Below are 17,453 nucleotides of genomic sequence, written 5' to 3' on the forward strand. Positions count from 1 at the left end.
CTCTTGTGGTATGGGACAGTACTTGGATGTTTCTATTTTGTATGTAATTTCTGCTTTGAGATCTGAAAACATAAAGTGCCATAAATGAACCATTTATTCCTTTTCCTGTCAGAGCAATTTTTTCTTCTAAAATTTTTATTGAATCTCCATAATCCATCACTATGAAAAATTACAGTTATGCTTAGTACGCTGTAGCTGATCAGAGAGCAGTGTTCCCTTTTGTCCCTTAAAAGTGTAAAAAAAAAATACAATTTAGTATGGTCATTGTCTGAGCTATTCTTATGACTACAGTGATGTGATTTCTGGAACAAGCAGGTAGCCTAAATGTAGTTTACCAGGAGTTCGTGTATGATGTAGATTCTCTTGCTGCTAAAAAGGACTAAAACAGAACAAAAAGAATAAAAGGTTGATGTCTATGTACAAAATCCTCAACCCTTTGCAGCGGAGGTTGGGTCATTCAGCTTGGATCATGGCATGTACATTGTGATATACTGTAAGTATCAGCAGAATGCACATGAAACTCCTTTAGTCAAATGCACACTTTAAAAAGTATTATTCCTGTCTTCAGTAAGAGACTGGACTACTCCAAACTGCTGCCCTTTCAGCAATAGAGTCTAGCACGCCTCTCCACACTCAGAAGCATTAAGCTTCTTTTAGCTGCTTCATGTCAATCTGTGCTGGTTTGACTGAAAACAAGTTAATTTTCTTCATACAGTCAGAAACCTTTCTTTTTCATAGCCAGCATGGACATTATTTGGACTTAGTTTGAGAACAAGAGGTAACACTCCAGGACACAGCTGATATTTTTAATTGCTCTAGTCTGAGAGCCAAGGACGTTCTGAGCTCAGCCCACAGATGTGAGGCATTGAGGAATGGGGTCATGGATGGGGCAGAGATGGACTAACATCCAGACTGAACAATAAGAATATTCCATCCCATTAGCATCATGCTTCAGATTTAAGGAGAGTCAGGATCTTCTGCTCGCTCTCTTGTTCTCAGCTCTTCACTCTTGGAGGCCTGTTGGGGGGAGTTCTATTCAGGACTTTCCTCAGTTTGGCCTTTTGGTATCCTATTATTTTGCAGAGGCCTCTGGGCCTTTCTGCCTTTTTTCTTTTTTTTTTCCTCTCTGGAGTCGGCTGTTCAGGACCAGATGCTGCTTCCTGGGACTGGCTGCTCGGTGTGGATGGAGTTCGTGAGGAATTGCATTAAGAATCTTTTATTTTACATTCTATTTATATTTTTACATATATGTTTACTAGTAGCATATTAGTATTTTGTTAATTTATTAAACTGTTTATCTCAATCCAAGTTTCTCAATTCCCTTTTGATTCTCTCTCCTATTTGGGGGACGGGTGGAGGGAGTGAGCGAGTGGCTATTGTGGTTGTATTGCTAGCTCAGGTTGAACTATGACATAACCAAAAAAGCAGTTTTCCTCACTTGTTTACTAAACCAAACACTTTCGTTTTTTTTTTTTTTTAATCAAAACAAAAATATCTCAGGTAATATCTTTTTCTTTAACTACACAAAATACTATCATAGACCTCAATCCAGTAGCCACTAATCGTCACTAAAGGTGTACTTATCTGGAGTATAAAAGCATTTAGTAACTCCTCTTAAATTCCTTTAAAGAGTTACTACTGTCATTTAGATTATTGCTGTTATCCATGGAAATAAGTAACCCTTTTTCCCCAGAAATCTGCTTTCATGTTTGCAATTACAATGTAATACGAGAAATTCATATGATATGACAATACTGCATACAATGCTCATGAGGATCTCTCTGAAAGTAGAATTAGTTACACATTAAGAAAACATAACACTACATTATTGCATTCATGGTAGACTGGATTTAATGAATCACAGCTCATGTTATGTTTGTTTCCAAGATTAAGACACAACCATGGATTGAATCAAATGGCAAATAGTTCACTTCCCCTTGGCTTCCTGAGGAGACATTTCTAATACTCAGAAATTTGGGTACAGCATGACTGACAGTCTAATTCAGAGAAATTATCATTTGATAGGCTGTGCACTGGGTATAAAAGAGCTGTATTGTGTTAAATGTGTGCAAATAAAAGGAAAATCAGGTGAAGCATTTAAGAAAACCAGCTCTCACCTTCTTTGATCAACTCTTTGCACATGTCTTCATCAGCCATAGTTTCTGGAGCTAAACTGAACAACTCTTTCAGTTCCAAGTGTGATGGAATCTTAAGAGAATCTGATCTGCCATTGCTGGGTTTGTAGAACTGAACAGGCAACATGAAATACTGGAAAACATTAATCACAACAGAATGGCAAGTAAATTTCCTTTGATGCTACTGTACAGTCTAAGCTTTTTCAAAATCTTGAAATAGCTTAATTCTAAACCAATTTATAAGCTTTTAAAAAATAAGTCATATGACATTTACGCAGCATACACAAAGATTTGGTAAATACAGAGGAAAAAAAAATAGTGTCACGGTATTTCAAATTGAGTCAGTGGAGCATAAAGGGTAGATCTGAACTTACAGTTCCCAATCAAGTAAAATCCTCATTTATTTCACTGGCAGTTTGGGGTTTTTTTTAGAATTTTGAAAAATTGATTAAAAAATACATCTGACTTCTTTTTAAAAAAGAAGCAAAGCTGGCCCCTCAGATCCCAGAACATGTCTTAGAACTTCCCCTTCCATGGGTGTCAAGGATTTCAGGTGTCAAGGATTTCTGTTCTAGTTCATTTTTATTCTTAGCATAACAGTACCTACATAAAACTGCCATCACATCAGGTCCAAGGGAGAAACAGCTGATCAGAGTGAAGATTCCCAACAACAGCATCCAAGAATTAAAAAACCTCAAATAATACCAGTGTTCTATAATCTTGGAAATATGAAGGCTACAAATATTTGGCAAGTATGAAGTGAAATGACTTGCAGATGAACACTTACACATAACACAAAGCAATTACTAATATAGTAGTTAGTAAGAAACAATACAATGGTACCTCTTCATCTTTTACAGATACAGTATGGAAGTTTTCTTTAATCCCCTGCAATTCTTTTTTACTCTCTTGCATCTCCACTTCATTTTGCAAAGTCAAATGTTCCCTTTAAAAGATCATAAGATCATAAGCAAGTCACTTGTTTGTATTACTTTATATCTAAGACTGAAAGTCTTAGCAGTAGCTTTGATAGCTGTATAGGTGGCAAAAGTTGTTTATTTTTATAAATACATGCTTTTCTAAGAAAGCAATTCCAAGGGATGCTGTACCAATCTGTTTAATTAACCGAAATTCTTTTTCAATAAATAGTACATTATATGCAGAGTAGAACCACTTAATTTGGGACCTCCCTTAATAAAGTTACAGAAAAAAATGTTTATCATCTCAACATGTAAGTCCTGTTTTATAAAAATGCTTTCTGCAAAAGCTGCAGACCTATTTTTCTTCTAATGTGAAATTTTTCTGCTATATACCAAATTTCTGTAATGTGTAACACTGACACTATTTATCTTTTGTCACCTTTCATTTCTATTTTCAGGAACTGCTCAGCACCAAAGAGGGCAGAGTGTGCTCACTATTAACTAAAATGAAAACTACAAGTATGTTCCCTGTTTCAACTGGCAAACTTTTAAAATGCCAAGAAATAAAACTCAGGAGTGAGGCTACTACTTGCCTTGTAAAGCAAGGATACAAGCAGAACAGGGATGCAAATTTTTCAAGCAGAAAGAAAACCTTCCATTAGGTTTGGCCCTCATGGCCATTACAGGTACTAATTCTAGAATGACTTTTTGGGGGGATAGTTTCCCATCAGTCCCAAGTGCAAAGGAAGCACACAAGTCATCCAGACATGGAGTAAACCAGTACAAAATTTAGCCAGACTTTATGAATATATGTATACAGCTGAATATATTTACAAAATACTAGGCACAGTCTGAATATAACTTATACCTGTTTTAATGTATTAATACCATATGACATCATTCGATTAAATTCAATCAACCTAGCAATATGAAAGGGAGGAAAAAAAAAAGACTAACTAATACTTAAACTTGAAGAAACACAATGCAGAAAGGTAAGAGCATAGATTTATTGACAGCATGACTGAGACGTGAGAAGGAAGGAACATGGAAGCATGTGTAAAATCCTGGCTCAACTAAATTTAGTGGCATTTTACTGATAGGGAATCAGTCAGTCTGAGGGAGGACCAGGTCCCTTAAAGATGGACATTTTTTCAGTATTCCAAAAGTAAAATCCTGAGTACAGTTCACACTTACAGAATGTAAAAATGACATTACTTCCTTTATCCATTTTTTTAAAATAATGCATATAAATTTTATCCTACTCATTTTTTTGTAAGGAGAAAAGCTAAAGTCTTATTCTGTTGCCAATATAATTTAGTTAAAAAGTTAACATTGAACAGATGTTAAAATGTTAATGGCATTACACACCAAGTATTAGTTCTGTTTAATATTATAAAACAATTTGCAGATACCTGAAAATATTATCTTCTGTAAAATTCTGTCCTTCAGAATCTAAAAGGGGATCTTTCACTAAAAAAAACTGTAGTCTGCTCAGAAGTAGAGATGAAGTAGGCAGTTTTTTACGAAAATTTTCAAGATTATCAATAAAAACAAGTTCCTCTTCCACATATAAATCTGAAGGAAGATAAGAAAAAATACATTAACAAACAATAGAAACATAACAAGAATTATCAGAATAAAAAGAATTGTTAATCAAGTGTTGGAATGCTATAAATATCAGCAAAAAAATAACTACTTTTTCCTTTAAATATTTCAGTACTTTAAAGTTTTAAATATATGGAAGTCTAAACTTCCAGTGGTTCAAGTGATAAGCTTTGGTTTTCTTTTGCTTTTTCTTTTGTCTTATACAACACCTCTTAAAAATAATAGGTACTTTCTTATATTTTCTTTGTTTGGATTGTAAAGTATGATAAAGGAACTTTCTGAGGTAGGTTTTGGCTAAGAAACTTAGTTCAGTGCAATTTTTACTGTAGAAATGAGGCAGTCTCTCCATACACAGCAAAATCTAAATAGAGATTCTCTAACTCTGAAGGAAAAAAACATCTATTTACAAAGAGAGCAAACAAAAAAATAGGTTACAAGTTATGATTTCAAGAAAGATGACATTACAGACCTTAATTTCTTCTGAGTTTAGACTACTGTGTTCCATGAGACAGAACTGATGCACTAATCGCAACTCTATTTGACGTATTTCTTCACATTTGCAATATGGTATATACATATACACACATATTGTAGAGATATAATACATATAGAAAGGAAAAGGGAATTTTTTGTTCTTCTTCCTTATTTTTTACCAACATGGAAGCTTCCTTCTCTCCACATGCCCCTTTCACTCACTGGATGACTATCTGTAATCACCTTCTTTCCCTTCCTAGTAGCTGGCATGCAGATACTGATTATATTTCCCCCAGACTGTTTTACACTAACACAAACAGATCCCCATAAAGAAATCTATCAATTGAAAAACAAATGCCATGTTATAAATTGCCTCTGCTTAATGAGATGAACAGTTCAGGAGAGACTACTAGAACTGCTAGCAGCTTATAAAGCTTAAAGTACCTCCAATTAAAAATTGACATATTTTCTGACATAATTTACAAAATTCCTGATGTATTCTTTTTCCTTTTCTTCAGGCAACTAGGAAAACAAAGTAGGAAGCACCTCAATATTCAGGCAAATAGTGGTCACAAAATCAAGTGCTAAAATCAATCAGAAGAAAAAGACTGCTTCAATTACATAAACTTGATCATGCTGTCCTCAAATAATATCTGATTTGATTTTTCTTAATTCAAAGACAGCAGGATAACTCCTAATATGCTAACATTATATTAGGTCAAATAAGGCACAACTTTGCCCTTGATTACACTTAGTATCCCAATTTAGCTACAGTTTTTATTATTTTTATTATATTCATTTGTATAGGGTTTTTTTTTAATTACAAGTGGCTCTAGTATTTAAAGTTTATGAAAAAAGGAGGGCATTTTCCATTAATCTCACCACTCTACTATGATTCAAATATTTTAATTAGTGCATCTCTTCATTAATTATAACATATTTTAACCTTTTACTTCCCACCTCAGGAAAGCATGCCTATGCAAGAATGCACTTACACATTTACTGAAGTGCCCTCCTGAAGTGGAATAAATGCATCACATAGCTAATTGCTTTCCTAAACCAGAATTTTACAAGTGGAGCAATAGGTGGGTTTTGAAACTCATAAACACCAGCGTTTGAAATCAATACAGAACTGAACTCAGTTGCCACTTGATGATTTTAGGAAGTATAGTTCCACATTTTTAAAATGCTTATTTTTCAGAATTGTGACATGAATGCAGTATCATCACTTTCTTTGATTCAGTAATTTCTATTCATCAAAGCACTTTAAAAATAGCTTTAATAGCCTTAAGCACATGCTCAAGCTGTATCAAGCAGGGAGCAAATATTCAGTCCATGTTTGAATGAGGGTTGCACTGCCAGTGCTGTCATGTGCTAGTGTAAAGTTAGTGCTCTTTAGCTTAACGGTATAAAGATGGTTCTCATTCAACTATGACCGTTTTCGCATAAAAGACTGCCTATGCAAAACAAAAAGGCTATTAACAGCATGTTAAATACTGAAAATTTGTTTGTAATCTCATATAAATCTAATGCAATTTGGAAGAAGATTAGAACTCTACAGTTAATGACTGAACCAAATTAAGATTCTAGCTTTTCCATTCAATGTGCTTCATATTTCACAGGTTTTAACTTTCTTACTGGTTTCCACTGCTACAGCCCAGTAATAATTTATTAGCTACATTTTAAATGTGTGCATAACCGACTACACTAAACTTCATAACCTTATTTGAAATTTTTTTGCTTTAAACACTATTTCTTCTACATTACTTCTCAAAGAGTTAAATGACTGCAGAAATCTATTTAGTTCTCTGAAAAGCAGAACAGTTACATTAACAGAAATCAACATTAAACATTTTAATATGAACAAGCTGGTAGAAAAACAAAACCAAAAAGCTCCTACAGTAATAGAACAAGCTATTTAGAATTCAAATAGAACCTTCCTCTAGTGTCCTTTTTTTTTTCAATACCCGTTGGATATTTATGTAATATCACCCACAATATTCCACTGCTAATGATTTTTATCTATCAGTAAATTTCCATGTTTTTGCACTCTCTGTATGTCATGCGTTTAGTGAAACCTAGTCAGTTTTGTGCTGTTAGCAGACTAGCTGGCTTCAATTAGCAGGTTCTCAATGACACAAAATAGCCTGCAAATCTTTCAGAATGGCAGCTTTTAAAAATGTTAGAATTAATACTTCCCTTAAAAATCAACAGACTTGCTAACATTGCCTTCTTAAACAGAAAGTTAGAAAAAGGGTTGGCAGTAACACATGGGTTACATTGAAAGATAATTATTGATCTGCTAATTCAATAAACCAGTCACCAGAATACTGAATAATTTAATGTTCTGCCATAAAAAACCCACCAGTCTCTTTAACTGGCCTGATTATGGCTGTTTAAGCAAAATAATGATCTGTAGCTTCAAAATATATAAAATGTTATATGAAATTTATATTCTTTTTCTTCCAGACTCCTGTGCATGGAAACTTAACTCTCTTGAGTATTCCTAAGAAAGTAATAGCTAAGACTTTGGAAAGCATCTGAATGATTTTTATTGTTCTTGTAAGCACACAATATAGAGCTTTACTGATTATTGAAACCTTCTGCCATACACCATCTAACTCTGAAAAAAAAAAGAGCAAGTAATTACTTAATCAGATGAATTAAGATTACTGCCTTTCAGTTATTAACTGTAATACACTTGCATTGTTGATACTACGTTCCTAGTAAATGTTGTCTTGTACAATACTGTATCAAGAACCACTTGTCTCCTCTGTGTGACTGTGGAAAAAAGCTATTAGTAAATAATTACATTACTTTGCTTTTCTAAAGTAATATAACTGATATAGAAAACCTCTATATTAAAAAATAAACCTAACAGTTCAGAATATTAAATTTTAATACAGTTGAATCAAACACTTTCTCAAGTTTTGCGTTCTGTGATCAGAATTCATTATATCTATTACGGTGTTAGTAATCACAAAATGTCAGAAAACACACAGGAACACAACCGAATTCAAACTATCATCATCCCAATCACAAAGCAGAAACTGCTTACTTCTTTCCCTTCTTGACATGGTAAAAGAACATGCCACAAGGAGCTAATTTTATTGAAGTACAAAGGATCAACAGCATTCTGATCAATGCCTGGTAAGATTTATCTATCGTGATACTTTTTATCACCTTCTGCTGCATATTTGATCAGCCTGAAACTTGGTTTTGCTTGCATCTATCCTGAACTGTTAAGACAAGCCCTGCTTGTTCAGGGAATAAATCTCTCTTAAATGGTTATAACTTATGCAATTGCAAAGGCTGTGATCACCCAAACAATGTCTTAAATGTCTCTGGATCATGCACAAAAATTATGGAAGTTAAGAAGCTGACTCAACAGAAAGTTAGAAAACACTCTACCTTGCCATTGTTCTTTAAATTCAGTGGCATTTTCAATCTTTGAATACTGGTCTTCGATGGACTCTTCCTTAAAAACATTCTTCAGAAATAAAAAAGGTTCTTCTATGTCAATCTGAGAGCAGGGGTTTGAACTTGGAATAACTTCATTACTAATATGGAATGCTAGAGAGGAGATAGGTTTCCTAAAAAGCAGAAGAAAACACCTGACACTTAAGCTGTTGTAAAATCACTGTCATAACCGCCCTGACTTCTCAGTGAATCAACAGCACTCAAAATATCCTCTAAGAACTTTTATAATCACCATATTCTCTGAAGAAGATCAGAATTAGAGTTGTTATAACTATTCACTAGATCCATGGTCAAAATACATCTTTAAATCTTCCCCAAGAAAAAGCCCTTTTTGTTTACCTCCAGCATTAAATGGAACAAAAAAATAAAGGCTGGAAAAGAGCATTGAACCTATTGATGTCATAACATTCATGACAAAAACATGTTGCTGGATTAAACGTATAGTTGCATCTCAAATATAATGCAGAAATTGCAGGTAACTGCAATAGGGAAAAGACAGGACAAATGAAGAAACAAACCCACTTCATTTTCCTGTCACTTTTCATAATAATCTCAATACTACTATTATTTGTCAGAAAAAAACCAACTGCTTGACAAATAAATAGCAAAATCATTTGGCAACAGAAAAAAAAAATCATAGTCTTGAGCTAATTATGCATCCAGACAAAATATTTGTAATTGCTAATTAAAATACAGTCATGTTAATGCTATGTTATTCATATTAATGGACTGGAACAAACTGAGTCTGACTGATGAGTGCTGACACTTCTGAAGAACCCAAATTTCATGCTCATCTATAATTATTGAACTTAATATTCTAATTTCAGACAATTGATTCCTCAGCTGTGCATCCCATTGATTTATTCAGCTTTTTAATAATCTTTTGCATTAAGCAGTCTTGCTATTTGCTAGCCATCTGAAGGTAAATGTCATAAATGGAATCAGTATATAAGTGTACTTCTGAATTTTAGTACAGACCTTCCTGCTCAGGCAGTAACGACAAGGAACCTCTACCATACTTCTTTAAAAAGAAAAGTCAACTCTTTAAAAACATTTTGAGTATAGCTCAAAAGTTAATTTTGAGACTACAAGTAGTATAGTTCACAAGCAATAACTATGCAATACTGATAACAATTAATGTCCAAAATTTAACACGGCTTAAGTCTTTGAAAATCCATGGACCTTAGAACACTGTGCCAAGTTACACGTTGGCCAACTTCATTGAAATCAATGAGGTTTCCTATAGTTTTATAGATAGATCGTGCCTAAGTGTATGCCAAAGGACCAAAGTTGAGAAGACTTTCCAGTTATTTATTCCTTCTCTTTCTTAAAAAAAAGCAAAATAATGTTGAAAGTTACAGAAGAAGTCACTGAAACATCAGAAAACTTTTAACTGGACTTTGACCCTTTTTAAAAGGTGACACTATGTCATGCTCTACTGGGTACTGTGTTTGGTAAAGCCGTGCTTATAAACAATTTTTTTTTCAAATTTTCTAGTTGACTGAGTCATGAAACTTGCTCAATGCTATTATCTTCACTATTGAGCACATGGCTGTAGGCCATTTAACAAAACCCAAGTTGAATACAAATACACTATCTTGGATATTTCTAACAGCATTATGACAAAAACAGAAAATGAACTCATTGATGTTCACAAGATTTCCATTAAAATGGTAACATTGCAATCTGCATTCACTAGAACAGAACCAGGATACTCATGCTGTGGGAGAATCTAAGACATGAACCCTCTAGTCTTTCAAACTACTTGGCATTTTTGCATGTTAAAGCACTAGCACTCTCCAAGCAACTTCAGTTATGAGGACTCATCTTCTCTAGGTCTGCCAGAAAATAAGAGTAGCATATTCAGTGGATAACTGCAGAGTTTTTGGTTTAAATGACACACGGGAGTTTTGACAAACCCAAACCCAGAATCAGCTCCCCAGACAGCCTTCGAGTTCTTTAACGAAGCTCCACAAATTACATAATATTAGGAAAACACAACCTCTCCAGAGCCTATTATGATTATTACCTAATGATCAAATAATTACACAGAAAAATACCAAGAGAGTTAACTGTCCTTTTAAATTAAGGGTAAAGTTGTTTGTTTTGTTTTTTCTCCAAAAACCTCCTATTACGTGCTTTTTGTTCTAGTTTAATTCTCCTGCAGTAACTATGTTTTTGAAGGGCTATGCACTCCTTTTTCATGCAGTATCACTTCTATAGGAAAAGCATCGCTCCATTGACACAACAGAAGCAGAATTTCACAGACAGCCACATCATTCATTGCACAGCCCTGATCCACTCTATGAGCACGATCATTCCTGTACTGTGAATGAGCAGAGAAAAAATAATACGTAGCAATGTAATTACAAACTGTAGCATAGTAAAGTCACAAAGCATGATGCTGAAAGGTACTGGCAAGCCTAGTATTTATATGATTATATAATTCTGCAACCACAAGTTTTCTTCACAACCATTTTCTAATGCAGATTTGAAGATAACATAGCTTTAAGACTGGTCTGTAAAACCAAAATGTAATTTCTCTATTTCTTTCACACTGGCAATTGTTTGAGAGCAGAAATACACACTTTTTTTTTTCCAGAACCATAATGTGCTTTCATGACTTATGTATGCTGAAAAGACTGTTGCGAAATGATTTTTAGAATGAACTCTATTTCAGAGTTCATCTGATACATTCTGACTTTATAGATATGATTTTTAAATAAATACATGTATCTTCAATTGCTATAATGCAAGTTTGGCTTCTTATAGCTGCCTTTTACACCTTTTCAAAGATTTATAAAGACCATGTTTCGAAGAGCTTCATCTGCAGTTAAAAGAGTTAACTGTCTTAAGAGACGGAGAGAGGAAAAATGTCCTCATCATGCGCAGATTTCAGACACTTTCTCCAACATCACAAATAGATTACACAAGCATTATAAAAATGAGGTAAAGAAGCAGAGAACTCCATTTAAACAGAATGCTACTTTCAATGAAAAAGCCATCTTTGAGCTGTCTGCTAAATGTATACCTATCTCCAGTGCACTGCACACACGCTAACGTCAGAAAACATTTCCATATTCTGTTATTGTCATTAGTTTATGATTCACAAAGTACCTGAATTATATCAAAGGCATCATACATGTTTTAAACTTAACGTTACTGACTTTTCCAGGAAATCCTCCACAGATAAGCTTTTCTTCCACTGATCCAGGACTGAAATAGCGATCATGTTCTGTGTTGGAGTTACTGAGACAAAAAAAGAGAAAAAGTATCACTGGAAAAACATTAGAATAAATTTTTATTTTTATGTATTGATCAAACCATTGCAGACACTAACCAAACTTTACACAGGACATACAGAAGAAACAATGCTGTTAGCTTCCTTTATCAAAAGTAAACGCAGATAAACCAGAAAGATGCAAATACATATATATACATATATTTATCTCTATGCTTGCAAATTTCCATTTTTTCCACATCTCAAAACCTCAGCATCATCTTTCAAACCTTTCCCAGCTAATCAGATTTAGTATTTTACTTATCTTTGATCACAGCTTTTCTTTCATAACCACATGTCCAGACAGCAAGTTTTCCAGAGATCTCTACAAACTAATCAAATATCACCCTTATTTATGGTGCCATTCACAAATAAATATCCATTACCTATTTGCTTCTACTTAGGCAATGAACATGTTCTACCATCAAGAGCTATATGATCTGACATACTCCTACTTCCAGAAATAATTTATTTTTTTACCAGACCTTTCATGAACAGAAGCATTTCCTTTAATCCACAGTAAATCTAAACTAAAACTTAAAGACTATATAACCTACTCCTAGTCCATGGCTTCCTATACTTATCATCAGCAAAGAGTCCAGTGAGATGATACTTTCCATCTTGATGTAAGCAGGGAGGAAAGCAAAGTGATAATCTCCAGATGGAAAACTTCTGCCTTGCCACGCTCTGCACAAAAAAGGCATGTGATGAAATTATGAGAGACGGTTCCACTTTTTCTTTTTTTACACTACCTTTTCAAACACTCCCACTGTCATCAACATATTTTTTTTTTTTTTTGGTAAAACTGACAGTCCAAACTAACAGAAGATATTAATATTTACCTGACATATAACTTTTAATCTACACTGCTGCATATGCAAAACTGCACATATGCTTACCTACACTTCCCTGAACATTGTTTGTGCAATTACAAGTGCTTATCTTAACACTTGCATTGGTTTCCTGAACTGACGCATGTGTATAAGCTGACCAGAAATTCTTTAAGATCATTCCTACTATTGCTGTTTTAAGTGCTTGTAATCTTCTACAGTTTCTCAGCTTTCATGTGCCATTATCAGCTAACAAAAACCCTGTATACCTTTATCTTCAATAAAAACAACAGAGGAGCATGGTAGTAATCAACTGAATTCTAGAATTAAATTATCAATGTGGCAATTTCAGTTACTCTTCACTGAAGACCACCTTCAATAAACTATCCAATATTTCTTTTGTCCCAGAAGCTTACATGCAGTATTGTATAAATAGCATAGAACAACAGAAAAAACAGTGAGTTTAGGAAGCAGAGAAAAATTGTTCTTACATAGGTGTTTGGATTTAACAAGTTTATAGCTTAGAAAGAAGTAGACCTCAAGAATTCTGGGGTATAAAAGGCATATAGGAAAAGGCAACTATATATAGAAATGTGGGAGAACATAATGAATGAGACTAGAGTTTTTTAGTTTTTTTCTATTTTTCCATTGCTTCACTTCAGCTCTGTTCCTTTTAGGTCCTAGAAATGTCCACCCATTTCAGCATATGCTGTCAAGCCAGTTATAGCTTGTACCTTTAGACATCTCAGGTGATGAACTATACATAGTTCACTGACTTGAATTACTACCAGTACAACAGTGCTGTTGGTGCGCTTTACAAACCTTCCTGTGTAGGCACAAAGAAAATTAAAAAAAAAAAAATAAAAGAAGACATGGGAAGCAATGTGAACAAACTTAGTTACTTCTGTGAAAGGTCACTATTACAGATCCTTTTCCAATTCTGTTTAATTCTTTGTGGGATAGTTTCAATTCTGTAAGTGCCAGTTAATTTTAACAAAAAAGGCAAAAACTACTGCAATCATAGCATCTTTTCTTTAAAAGGCTATTTTGAAATAACTGATAAACACCATACTGATCCAGTGCATTTCCTCTTGCCTTAGTGAAAGCATGAGACTTCCTCAGTGACCTTCTCCTTTTCAAATTCTGGGCAAAGAAAGCAGAAACAAGACAACTACAGGAAACTGGACCTAGGCCTTCTACATGTTACTGGCCACACATCAGTTTAAGTAATTGATATTGAAGTTACTACTGAAACAACTGTATTTATAATAAAACAAAGTATGGCTAGTGAAGTTCCTGGTAGAGATCAAAGGAACAGAAAGGCCAATGATAACCCTTCTCTTCATTAAAACAAGTTGTAAGGATTGTGACATAACAGCTCTCAAAGTACTCTTAAGTTAAAGAGGAATGACCTGCTGGAGTTTAAGTAGAAACTACTGAACAAGTAAATACAAGTAATAATATGATAGAGTCAGAAAGACCTCCTAAACACCAGCATGTGGTTTTACTGAGGCTAAACTTAGCTTAATAGCTAAAATTGTTTACAATCACAGGTGTAAAGTGGAAAAATTATATCCTAGGGCTATCATCACAGCTAATGGCCTTAAAACAAGAAAAACATATTTTATAAAACACTTTTAATGAATTCATTCGAAATGTACAGGTTAAACTGAAGCAGTTCACAAAGTCTGCTAATAAATAGCCTTTCTTGCCTTTCTCAAATATATAAATGTTTTTTGACGCCACTAGAAATGGCTATGGCATTTAATCAATGCACATTTACCCCTATTTCTCAAGGAAATGTAGCGATCTCTGCAAATTTCTCTTGCAATAAAGAGACATTATGTGCATTTTTATAGTTACATACAGCTTGCATATACCGTCAGTTAACAAAATAAGAGAATGTTGAACTTCTAAGATGACTTTGTAATCACACCTACAACTCTCAGGATCATGAGGAATCGAACTCTTGTGTCTTTAATCACTGAAAAGGCTCCTTTCTTCTAAGATACTGGGCTGCTGGAAAAACTATATCTAGAGCTGATAAAAATGCATAACAACTAAACTAAGAGCAGGATTCCACATCCAATTGAGCTAGATGCGTATAGGAATCAGAGTTTGATACACTCATCGAATTCCAGCATCTCCTAAGAACTCAAAGCGTTAGGTAAGCGCACTTGACACATCAGATGCTTGAAAAGCCAGCTTAACTATTATGTACTTTCTAAGCAGGAAGGTAGAAGTTGGGCACAAGAGTGGAACAAGGAGCTGCTTTAGCACAGCATACCCCTTGCACAGCCAGGTCTGTAATACTTTTAAATGTGTGATCACATTCACCTTCTGGAGGTATTACAGAGCAACATTCACACTCTGTTCCAGAGCAGTCATTCAGCAGGTCACTAAACATTTCTCTTGCTACCACTTTTCATTTGTCCTGCTGTCAGCACTGCCTTAGTCAAAATTCAGGCAAGAAAAGCCATGAATTGTAATACTTCTCTTTTGCACAACAGCCCACAATATGTGCTACTAACACATCTATTTTTTATTCACGGATAACACAGGAATATCTGAAGATCAAACTGTATAGAACTACCGTGAGCTGGTTTTCAAACAAATACTGAATGAGAGATTGCATACTGTTGGAGTTAGAATAGAAAAAGTAGTTCTGGTTGCTACAGTCTAAGAAAACACTAGGAACATGCACAGGTACTACAAGAAACATTTCCTGCACTCTAAAGAAAGGGATGTGGGCAACATGTTTCACAACGTGGATCTCCGTTTACTCGCAAATACTATTGTGGGACCACTTCCCAGGCTGCATTTAACCAGCAATGTGCCTGGAGCACACTGGATGCACAGTTGCATTCTCCCTGAACTCTTGAAGGCATCATGTCTCGCTATCACATTCTTCTGCTCACACGCTAGAAATATCTTCCCTTTGCAAAGCACCATTCTGCTGGAGAAGTCTTTTATTTGGCTCATAGCCTCTATTTGAAAATGTAAGTAATACCTCAATTAAGATAGTATGCTTCAGTGATAAGCAGTTCTTAACATCCTAGAGATGCAGACAGGAAGGAAAACAAAACTTCATAAGGTTTCTGTGCCTTAACTCATCAACGTCTATAAAGCCCAGATTGATTGTTGATGTGAAAAAACATCTGCTCTCTGTGAATTTAATCTGCAACATTATAAGTACTCTTCCCTACCATCAACAGAGAATACAGTGTTGTGTATCACTTTCCTAATACATATTAAGGTACCTATAAAATTGGATTATTTCTCCAAAAATGTAATTAATTTAATTTTAAGCATTAGAAGGCACAGTGCACTCTCTAAAGAAAGCTCAAAGCAGGAAAGCGGCTATAAAACGCAATTATAAGTGCAACATAAAGGAAAACAGAAACAAAACCCATCTCTTTGGTTTTGGCAAAATTGTACTTCAATTAAAAAAAATAAACTGTAATCTCTCCACTGTGTTATCCCAGCAAGTGCACTATAATAACTTCACTGAAATAGAATTCCTAAGAAAGTAGTTCTCTATATCTTTTTTTAATGTGCACTCCATCTTTTCTTCAGTTACTGCCATGTTTCTTTCAGAATACTATGAGACATACTAAAACTATACCTCATATAAGTAGTCTGTTGCGTGATACTTTAAAGCTGCAAACATCTTGTTTTGGGATGCTTTCAACACTTCATTTGTCTACAAGATATATAGAATATGCATTAGTTTAAAACTTCACATATCATACAAGAACATTGAAAGTTGAAGTTAAGGTTTAACATGAGTAACTTCCTAATTACTGTTAGCACATGCACCTTGGACTGAATTTTCCGTAGAAGGTGGCTACTCAAAGCATTCAGCATTCTTCTTTTAGAAGGATGTAGCAGACCATGGACACTTGATTTTTATCCAAATGAACTGGGCTTTTTTTTTTTTAGCTATGCCTCTTGCTAGTTGTTTCACAGAAAACCTTTCAAGCCATTAAGTGAATGTAAGCAATACAAATTACATCCCCTAAGCAATAATTTTAAGAATTCAACATATTAAATTAATTTTATGGATTCTAAATTAGTTTTTAAGATAGCAGTTCAGCTACCTAAACTTTTCACTGCCTCATGTATTTATGACGGGATATTTTTTCTCTCCTTCAGGTTTACAAAGGAAAATATGACTGTATAAGCAGGCAAATTGAAGCAAGAGGTCCTGCTGGAACATCAGGTCTCTAAATTAGTTGATATTTCTGCTGGGAACTAGGAGTGAGGTGAAAACTATACAAAGACAGAGATACTGTGTGGGTGTAAAACAGGATATAGTGTTGCTCAGGTATGCATAAGGTAAGAGAATACTTGTTCTGAATTAAAATTAGGTAGGAGAGTCAATGCTAAAGTAAGACAATTCTATCCAAAAGTCTAAAACGTTAATGAAATGTAACCAATGTGAATTGTAGGGTCACAAGAGAAACTTGTGACTCAAGTCTGTGTTCATATATATACCAGTAGCAATCAGTGACGTGATATTAGGCTAAAATTGTGTGGGTTCAGGAAAATAAGAGAAATAGGGATTAAGGCTGAAAATCAGATGGAGAACGAAGCAGAAGGGGACCTTCTGACGGAAGAAGTGTGGATGGTTAGAGACAGTGGTGAACCTGACAGGTGGATGAAAAACACAGGGAAGGCTAAGGAAAACCCTTGGGACAACCTGCTAGACCCTCTGTCAGCTTGATGT

At 34.6% G+C, this 17,453-nt stretch overlaps 1 protein-coding gene across 1 annotated transcript in view; it reads right to left on the minus strand.

Annotated features, from left to right (window-relative positions):
• SHOC1 (shortage in chiasmata 1) overlaps positions 1 to 16,391 on the minus strand; it is a gene marked incomplete at its 3' end in the record, with an annotated part of 53,054 nt that extends 36,663 nt beyond the window's left edge. The window contains exons 1-7 of the mRNA XM_080362198.1: positions 16,350 to 16,391; positions 12,452 to 12,581; positions 11,782 to 11,863; positions 8,546 to 8,727; positions 4,468 to 4,630; positions 2,979 to 3,081; positions 2,118 to 2,268 (exon numbers count right to left, since the gene is read on the minus strand). Coding sequence (XP_080218324.1) covers positions 2,118 to 2,268; positions 2,979 to 3,081; positions 4,468 to 4,630; positions 8,546 to 8,727; positions 11,782 to 11,846 — 664 coding nt within the window. The 5' untranslated portion in view covers positions 11,847 to 11,863; positions 12,452 to 12,581; positions 16,350 to 16,391. The remainder of the gene's footprint in view (positions 1 to 2,117; positions 2,269 to 2,978; positions 3,082 to 4,467; positions 4,631 to 8,545; positions 8,728 to 11,781; positions 11,864 to 12,451; positions 12,582 to 16,349) is intronic.
• Positions 16,392 to 17,453: the final 1,062 nt, after the last annotated feature.

The sequence above is a fragment of the Nesoenas mayeri genome (genome assembly GCF_963082525.1).
Source record: "Nesoenas mayeri genome assembly, chromosome: Z".
Lineage (NCBI taxonomy): Eukaryota > Metazoa > Chordata > Aves > Columbiformes > Columbidae > Nesoenas > Nesoenas mayeri.